The following is a 10,160-nucleotide window of genomic DNA, read 5'->3' on the forward strand; positions in this document are numbered from 1 at the left end:
CGAACTGCCTGGGGGCGAACTGCCTGGTGGCGAACTCCTTGGTGGCAATTTGCCTGGTGGCGAACTGCCTTGGTGGCGAACTGCCTGGGGACGAACTGCCTGGTGGCGAACTCCCTGGTGGCGAACTGCCTGGGGGCAAACTGCCTTGGTGGCGAACTGCTTGGGGACGAACTGCTTGGTGGCGAACTCCCTACTAGGCGACCGATGCCTTAGAGAATGTTGGAGCTCCCTGGTGCGGCGCAATCCGACTGCCCTCAGCATGAGGTGGTCTTCTTTCCTTTGTAGGCTACGGGAGATGAGGGACCTGCGAGAACTTCATCTTTTCCTCCTCTTTGTAGGTGGCGGGAGCTGAGAGACCTGTGAGAACTCCATCTTTTCCTCCTCTTTGTAGGTGGCGGGAGCTGAGGGACTTCCGAGAACTGCATCTTTTCCTCATCTTCGTATGCGTCGGGAGCTAAAGGACCTGCGGGAACTGAATCAGAGGTCCCGGGGGTATTTTCTCGGTGGGGGCTCTCTGATGCTTAAGTTAGCACTCTTATTGTAGAGAGCTTTGAAGATAATATGAGAGAGCTAGAGAGCAGGGTTACTTCCCTTTCTTTTTCATCCCCCTCCCCTTTGGGGGGTGAGGTCTTTATATACCGGAGTTCTCGCGGGTTAGGTGGGTGAAAAGCCTCCAAATGGTAAGACTCGTCGCATCCTGTCAGAACCGGGGTACGGTGGTGAACTCCTCGAGGTCGTCAGGCTGGCGCTTGTGTCAGGCGGCCAGGTCGGCGCCTGGGCCGGGTTTTCAGAGGGGTGCCTACGACAGTCGGCGGGTCAGTGTCTAGGCCAGGTCGTCAGGTCGGCGCCTGTGTCAGTCGGCGGGTCAGTGTCTAGATCAGGTCGTCAAGCTGGCGCCTGTGTCAGTCGGCGGGTCAGTGTCTAGGCCAGGTCGTCAGGTCGGCGCCTGTGTCAGTCGGCGGGTCAGTGTCTAGATCAGGTCGTCAAGCTGGCACCTTTGTCAGTCGACGGGTCAGTGTCTAGGCCAGGTTCGTCAGTGGGCGCCTTGGCCGGATCATGCGCTAGGCTGGTCCAGGTCGGCCAGATCGCGCAGGCCGCGCGCGCCGCGCAGTTCGCGCGTGCCATGCGCAGTTCACGCAGGCCGCGCGCGCGCCGCGTAGGTCATGCCAGGCCGGCCAGACTGGTGCCCGGGTGGGTCACCAACTTCATAAGTTTGTTGGCTGGGTGTTTTCCTAGTTGTCACGAGGTGCCACGTGTCACAATTTCACTGGAGGGCCCAATCTGCCCTCATCAAGTTCCATTTCTCCTCCACAGAATTTTGTGATATTAGAGGAAACTTCTTCCAACCAGGCATGAAAGGGTAAATCCAGGATTTTAGTACTTACTATTGGTTCCAGCCTTCTAGGACCTTTTCATTGATTGAATAGGTCCATCTATGTAACGTAGCCATACCTTGCTTAGTCTTCACCGAAATACCAGCAAACTCTGGAAGTACAAGCAGAGCCTTGTTGCCTTCAAAAGGTAAAATCTCCATTTACCTGTAATCGTTAATAGTCCCACCCATTAGGACTTGCTTCAACCATCAGGACATTTAGACCCAGTCATGGCCCACCACCAATCCATCCATATCAGGGTCTCTCAGTTCACTTCCAGAGAACACCAGATGGGTTGCATAGGTCTTTGCTGGAATGAGACCGTTGAAGACTGTTATGTTCTTTGGGAGTGAACTGAGAGGCTCGGAATGGCATAAGTCTTGCCACTACTGGCCGGCGATGATTGGATCTGGGACGGTGAGAGAGTGTTTGAGGTTCAAAGGAGAAGACAACCAACAGTAATAAAAAGGGTAGTTTGGACATTTAAAAGACTTTAAGCAATCGGATGAAAATTTTTTGGAAGTTAACTGACAGAATATTAACAGAAGGGTGTCTTTGTCTAACGGCTAAAATTCAAGAGGTCTTTGTCGCTAAAAAAAATTACAGGGGAATTTTGGTAAAGGGGGTCTTTGTAATCTACCCTTCTTTTTTATCTTTCATTTTTGTTACATTTTATCTTTTTTTTTTTTTTTATAAAATGGTCTCATGAAACGATACAAAGACAGTTGGATGCTTTAAAAGTTAGAAGTGAATCTATGTTGTAAGTAGGGGGGGGGGGTAAGTTTCAATACACCCATTGTATAGTGTGGTAGTTTATAATTTAAAATAAAAAAGGAAAAGAAAAAGACACAAGCTGTTGCATTGATTCAAACTTCTTTGACTTGATAAAATGGGCCCAGATAAAAAGTAAAAAGATAAGGCACAGTTCAAAATTGATAGAATGGGTTAAGACTAGTTGAAACTTGAAAGTTTAAATACTCTTTAAAAAGAACTTAAGTTATATTCTTGAAAATCTACATCCAAAGTTTAAATATTCCTATGCCATTTAAACTAGCTACCTACTTGACTTGAATGAGCTATTTGAAGAATTTATTTAAGGGAAATTGTCTAAAACTCACCATGAGTTTTCAACATTTCTCTTAAACTCACCACAACTTTTTATAATGTCTAAAACTCACAATGCTAGTAAGTTTTTATTTTCCAATTCCATTAGTGCACCGTTAATACTTCTTAACAGAGGTGTCCATGTCAATATAAATAACAATTTTCATGGCCAAATTACCCTTGAATGGTGAGTTAAAGTAAAAATGGTCTTTTTCAGTTTTCATTTTTATTGTTTTTGTTTGCTTTTTTAGTGTTTTGTTATAATTTCCAATGCTTTTTATAATTTCTGTTTTTTTTACATCTTTCTATTTTCTACAATTTATAAATTTTCCTATAATTTTTGTTATTTATTTGTAATTTCTATGTTTTTCTATAATTTTTTGTGTTTTTTCTACAATTTTTATTTTCTACTTTTTTTTTTCAATTTCTATAGTTTCTATAATTTGAAAATAATTTTTTATTTTGTTTGTAATTTCTATAATTTTTTATATATATATTTTTGTAATTTCTATGTTTTTAATGTATTTTATATTTGAAAATATTTTTTTGAACTTTTTCCTTTTTTCATGTCTAAATATTAAAATGGTAATATACTAACACCCATTAATTTATTTTGTATATATTTTATACTTTTCTATGAAGGTTAAAATGGTAATATATTAACACCCATTATTCTGTTTAACGTCAAGTTAGTGACATTGTGAGTTTTAGACATTTTGAAAAATTATGGTGAGTTTGAGAGAAATGCTGAAAACTCATGGTGATTTTTAGACAATTTCCCTTTATTTAATTATTTATTTGTGGGGTGTTTCGGGTGGGGTGGGGGGGACCATCAATAATATGGATTTCTTTTTGGTGTGTGTGTGTATGTTGGAATGGTGTTTAACAATAGAAATTAAAAACTGATTTCGAATCAATAATGTATCAAATAAATTGATTTGTGTTTTGTTCTAGTTTCGCATTTCTATGATAAAAAAAGATATGTGATGTTGGCATCTCAACAAGGGGTTGATTGAGAAGGATGTTGCCCATAAAATCAGAGCATAATGGGCAAAATTGAGGGGGTTGGCTCTCCAGTGACATCACGCCAAATGGCACTTCTGAACTGTTGTTTAATACCTTGGTGCCACATAGGCAATGACTTATCTTTGACTAGATTAGGCTCCGCCTTGGAAGCACTTCGGACACCTTACGCACACTGTAAAAGAGTGCCAACACCACCTTGGCAGGGCTGATTTGTAGGCACCTCAGCATAAGGGGTGACCTCGTTGACCTCGCCGAGGTCCAGACGGTGACCTGCTTGACATGATGACCGACCTCTTCTATGTGTGGCTTATCGTCTCTGACATGCTGAGGTCCAAAAGGTAGTTGGATAAGCTTATTGCTTTACGCAAAAACCGTCTTCGAGCATGAAACCACTTCTGAGTGCGGTGGGTAGATAAGCCACGTATCTCCAAAGATCTCGGACACGCTACGTAAAGCTCACAGCTACTTGCACCTATATAAAGGCGCCCTATCAATCAAAGAAGGTATGCATAATTTAGCTTTCTGAATCCTCTAGCTATTTTGTGTTCTAGTATTCTTAATACTCTTCGCTGACTTAAGCATCGAAGTGTCCACCTCGGGTAAAAGTAAAACATCTCGAGTACTTTGATTATTGTTTTCTTGGAGCTTGGTCAACCAACCTCACCACCTCGGCATCTGAACTGTCCTCCATCAGGGAGCACCAGATTGCGTACCATCAATGTTTAATAAGAGAAATTAATAGGTATGTGATGCTGGCATTTCTTGATCTGAGATCCATAACAAGGGGTCGATTGAAAAGGATGTTGCCCATAAATCAGAGGATTCAGAGCATAATGGGCAGAATTGAGGGGTGCATCAGAAGTTTTTTGTGATAGGACTTAGGAGAATACCACTCTAATGGAAAAGTTTACAAAACAGGTATAACGCCAATCATGTTGTATGAGTGTTGGAGAGTCAAGAAACAACATATTTGAAAAATGATGAATGTGATAGAAACGCAAGTACTGAGATGGATGTATGGAAAAAGAAATGACATGAATAAAAGCAATCTTATGCGAAGAAACCTATGAAAGGCTCCACTAAGTGATAAAATGAGGGAAAGTAGATTAAGGGGGTATTCTTCTATGTGAATTGTTTTTATCGTTGCTGGTTCCAAAAACAAAACAAATAAAACCAGCTAGTTTGAAAATAAAATTGGATCTTTTCATCAAATGTCTCTGAAGAAACAAATAAATTGGTTCTTAAAACAGAAACCATGGACAACATGTTCTTAGTTATAGTGTGTTTTATGTATCCAAAATTCAAACAAAACAATGTGCTCAATTTCTTTGGCTCTTGTTGCAAAGATTTACGCTTTTTGACTGGGTTGATTGTGAGAAAGGATAAGCTCAATGAACTCATTAAAGGAAAAGGAAAAAAAAATGTAATAATTACTATTGTTCTCTATATTTTTGGATTTCCTTATGAATTTTTTTCTCTGTTCTTTATTTTTTTAATGTCAAATGATATATAAAAATGTGTACCATGTCTTCAAATAAGTAAATGAATAGTGTGTGCTAATAGTACTTTTAACACCCTCTCCTAGCTTTGGCATGAGGTTGTTGAAAGTTGTGGATACATTGTTCAACAGTTGTAGAGTTTGGATTGGGATACTGCAAGGTTCACGATCTTGAGGTCACAACAAACCTAGACTCCAAAAAGGATGTGAGTTTATTCAAAAAAAAAAAAAAAAATGAGTTCAACTATAATGCATTTAATGCAAGGTGCCAACCAACTGTTGATAAAATCTCCTGCTGGTCGTAGCGATGGGATTGAATTCCGTCTGCACCTGGGTTAGGGGATGGAGTATCTATTAATATTGGCTGTATATTATTAATGCATTTATTTTTTATTGGCTGCATATTACTAATCACGTTAAAGTTTGTTTATTTTTTACTAGTGAAAATTTAAGAAAGTATATTTTTGCATTTAACATTTTATCAAAAAACAAAATAAGGTTCACTTACCTTCATTTCAACCAATCATCTCCTTTGATGCATCATAGGGTGACTTGATCAAGGTTCAAAGTATTGATATTACCTGATACACTTAGGGGGTGTATCATTACTTTGAACCACATTATTTGTTTTTTAATAAAAAAACATGTCAAGGGGTTGGTCTTTGATACATAACATAGTGATAAATTATCAGATACCTATAGTTTAACGATGGTCAATTGATATGGTACTGAATAGACATAATGTTGCCAATGACCCAATACGAGGCATTGCATCAAACTCATGTATTATGGGCCTCGCGTGCACTCTGCTCACCCTGCTCCCCTTTTATCCCTATAATGTGTAATATGTAATACAAAAAATAGAAATAATGATAGAACAAGATTTACATAGCTTACTCCATACAATTGAAACATAGACTTGAATAATGATTTTGAAGATAATAAATAGTTTTTTGTGGGTCAGGTTCGAGCTTGACTTTTATCAAAATTCTAATGGTCCCAGCCCGGTCTACCCATAAATGAATTGACAGTATGCAAAGTTTTATTTTTCCTAATCCAAAGATGAATATGTGGGATAGCCATGAAGCAAATTAAGCAAGTCAGAGCATTTTTAGCCATTTAACGGTATTTCCATCGGGGTTTATTTGGGTAGGTTTTGTAGTGCCTAAAGCATTGTTAGATGATAATTTTTTATCCCAAGCACAATTAATTAATTTAAGGTCATTAGATACCGATTCAAACCTGACCTAAAAAGTTGAGTACTTGAATGGATTGTGCCTTCTTGGCTTAAAAAAAAAAAAAAAACTGACTTAAAAAGATTGAATTTATTCAAGTCGGGGTTGGCCCAAGAAAATCGCACACTTAACTTTTTTATGTCATATCAAGGAAGACGAATTTTATTTTATGGGGGGGGGGGGGGCGGGTCCGCTGATCTTAGGGAAACAAAGGGCCTGGGTTCTATGGTGGGGCCACCAGCCTGCTCAAACCTTCTCTCTCGGCCTGGAATCTTCAAACATTCAAGGGGTTCATATGAAAGCATCAATAAAGTGGCATATAGGGCTGATATGGGCAGGGCCACAGGGGGGATAAAACACCTGGTCAATCTATATGATTGTGGAAGGTTTGATCTGTCACATTACCTCTCTGCATATCAAAAATAGTGTACAAGTTCCAAATTCCCCTCTTAACCCAACTGGGAATTGGGAAACTCTTTTTCCTAAATACACGTTCTAGTTAAAATATGTACTAAAAATACTTTCACTTAAGTTATTGTAGGTAAAACTATTGGAGTCCGGATCTCTTGCCCATGAGAACTCTGTCCGTACATATCTACAATATATTATCCCCTGTCAGTTGGGAACATCTTCCCCTGCATAATACTATTCAAAGAATGAAATATTCTTCATGTATGACTGCAGTAAATGTAGGCAGAGTTTTCGTGGTAGGAGATCCGGACTCGAGTTATTGCCTGTATTAAATACCAAATCAGTCAATAGCTGTAGGTAGGTCTACCGCAGATCCGGCTTACCAAATCACACATTTGAACCGCCTACCCAAACGTTTGATCAACTCAGTCCATATCTGCCCAATGAAGAATATACAGTTCGTTGACGAGAACAGTCCACTGTGAATAGTTTGTTGATGGCGTCCTGTTTAGCTTAGTAGAGATCCTCTATTTTGGGTTTGCAGTTTTGTAAATTTTACCAATGGCGCCGACAGACGGCCTGCGGTGGCCTCAGCCGCTCAGTCCTCACTTTGGATTGCACAGAGGGTGGTTGGCTAGCCTAGCCCGGCCCGGCCAGTGGGGTGGTGGCTTTGGCCAATGCTCAAATTGAAACAGGTTCTGTCCATGCAGCCCAAGTTTGATGAAGTATGGAAAACCAGTAGAACCGGCCGGCTGATGTCTCTATCTGTTTTGGGACTAGAAACATTGGGTCGCATTCTTTGATACCGTGCCGTCACGGCCGGTGAGCCTCTCAGCCCACAGCTCACTGTACTGGTGCCTGGTGGACCATTGCTGCCACCTACCTACATAAAAATAAAATATTGCACGGGAAGGGCTCCTGTCTCCATGCAATAGCAGACCTAATTTTGAAAGTCACCCTAACTTTAGACCGAGTCTTTGCTTCTCGATTCAATAAAAATTTAATAAACCAGAAAAGAAACCAAAAGAAGGAAACAAAACACAGGAGAAAGAAAAGAAAAGCATGACAACAAAGAAGGCTCCCTCCCTGCTTTGTGTGTTGTGATTTTTTCACTTTGGACATTATATGTTTGTTAATATTGTTTTCATTCTTACAACGATACTATAAAAAATCCCATTTCATTCAGTTTTAGAGGATTTGAATGGACTCAAGATTAAAAAGTCTCACACCCCACCAGAACAGCCCCTAAAATAAAAATAAATAAAACAAAAACAAATTTCTTTAAATCACCTTTAATTGGTGGGATATACTTTAGATTGGGAACACGCACATGCCACTAAAAAAAGCAGCCAAACCAAGCCAAAGCCAAAGATGATTGATTGAAAGAGATTGCTACATACCTTCTGATCATATCATGTATGTCTACTAGAACATTTCTTGGGTTGTGTTTCCATCTTCTTTCTTTTCATTTTTTTTTATAGTATCTACTTGTTTTTTTTTTTGGGTCTTTACATGCAAAAGATAATCCCTATTCTTGAATCTCTTTCCCTTTCTCCTTATCTATCTCCCTCTCTTTATCTCACAAAATTAAAGGAACATGGAAATGCTAAGTGAGGAGCCTGCAAAGGTGGTTTAATCTTTCTGAGAATGCTTGTACGTGTATTTTTGTGCGAGAGAAACTTGGTTTTCTTTACTCCCGGCCGGCCCATCTCTCCACACATAGACACAACAAATTCTGTAAACCGGTGAGCACTATGCAGATTAGGATTTCTCTAATGTTCCGAGTGTCTACAATCCTCACTCAAAAGACACACAAGATAAATCTTGTTAACTCATATTCTACACAAAGTGAAGCTCTTCTCCATACTCTTGACGCCTAATTAAGCTCGGCCAGGAGGTTGTCTGGATTTTCCCGCTCTCCTGAAAAATAAAAAAAAGGAAAATCAGTGCTTTAGCACGTGTAATTCTAGAGAGAGAGAGAACAGAATTGAGATAATAATTTAGCATTGAGTTGGAATGATCAAGGGATGTGGGCTAATGGATAAAGTGAAGAGATGGATTCTCTTTTCCTTTCCTTTCATGATTCAAAGTCATTGACACAAAAACCTATGACCCAGGCCCATCAACAGCGTAACGACCCACCTCGTGCAACGACTAATACGAAAACATTTGGGTCATATTCCACAGTGACAATCTAACATTGGGATTGGAATCAACCAAAGTACGGCCCACTAGATCATGGGTTCAAGATGCTGAGAATATCATCGTTTTAGATACAGGGGAAAAAAACGCAAGAATTGACTGTGGATTATATGTTTCTTTGAATTATTTTGGGAAAGCCTGATCCGATTTTGTGATAAGCTGTTAGTTGCTCTAATAGAAATCAAATCTAGGTAACTAATATAGACATGGCTATAATCTAGAAGTGAAATAACGCAACTGTGTTGTAGCTTTTCTAGCTTATAGGCTGGATCAACTTGAGTATGTGAGCGAAACTTCTCAATTGGAAAGAGGGAGAAGAAAGAGTTGATTTTTGAAGGGTGGGTAGATAAAGTATATTAGAGAGAGTGAAACTCTGTGTTGAGCCTCAGTGTGGTGTAATGTGTGAGGTGGGTGGGGGGAGAGGGGACAATACATGTACCTGTTGTGGATGGGATCAGGTCCATTAGGAACCCTTCTCTTGCTCATGTAATTGAGATCTAAATCGGGTTGAACAGAAGGTCTTTCACTTGTTAGCACCTCCAAATGCTTCAAGCTTCTTGTTGATGGCGTTGCTATTTCTACTGTTGTGATTCCACCGCCGGCTACTATCTCAACACAGCACAAAATGGCAACAAAGCAAACAAATACAAAAGCTCCAAACAGAACCCTCGAACACCTGCTAGCGTAACCCATGCTTTTCCTCATCGTCTGCGTTGCTTCCTTCCTCTCTAGGAGGGGGACTGCTTGTACTTGAGAAGGAACAGAGGTGGGCAAGAGGAAAGACCAACCATCTCGTGCTGGGGGTTATGATCAATGCTCCAAAAGAAAGAAAAGAAGGAAGACTGGGAAGATGAGAAGAGAGAAAAGGAAGAATGAAAGGAGAAGGTAGAGTTGGCTAAAGCAAGAATTTGAGCGGCGGTTTAATATTGATGGGTAAGGGATGGTTGGTTTTCTTTATAGGTGGAAGTGTTCCTGTTGCGCTTTCTCGGACCGAGAGAGAGAAAGAGAGAGAGCTTAGCTGGGTTCGAACGTGACATGGGGGGAGCCCCTTTGCTTTATACCAACAAATTTGCTTTGGGTTGTGTATTTTCATGCAGCTAACAAAGGGACCTCACTATCTCTCTCAAATCCTTTTTTTTTTCTTTGGATAGAATCTCACTCTTAAATCTAAATTCTTATATATACACACTAAAAAAAAAAAAATAGAAACACGTTGGGCGTTGTGCAGGGTCTAGCAATTGGTAGTTTTTGGACAGTTCAGTTACATCCAAGATTCCCTTTATTTTTGAAGCATAATATGGACTGCTGGAG

General features: G+C 40.1%; 1 protein-coding gene across 1 annotated transcript; it reads right to left on the reverse strand.

Annotated features, from left to right (window-relative positions):
• Positions 1-7,984: 7,984 nt before the first annotated feature.
• Positions 7,985-9,850, reverse strand: LOC148854079 (uncharacterized). Its single transcript, XM_088986714.1, has 2 exons — positions 9,289-9,850; positions 7,985-8,567 (listed from the first exon to the last, which is right to left on the reverse strand). The coding sequence occupies exons 1-2, from the start codon at positions 9,552-9,554 to the stop codon at positions 8,528-8,530; spliced, it is 306 nt and encodes a 101-aa protein (XP_088842840.1). The 5' UTR covers positions 9,555-9,850; the 3' UTR covers positions 7,985-8,527.
• Positions 9,851-10,160: the final 310 nt, after the last annotated feature.

This window comes from Nelumbo lutea, chromosome 4 (assembly GCF_056320005.1).
Source record: "Nelumbo lutea isolate HS-2025 chromosome 4, American lotus-T2T, whole genome shotgun sequence".
Taxonomy (NCBI): Eukaryota; Viridiplantae; Streptophyta; class Magnoliopsida; order Proteales; family Nelumbonaceae; genus Nelumbo; species Nelumbo lutea.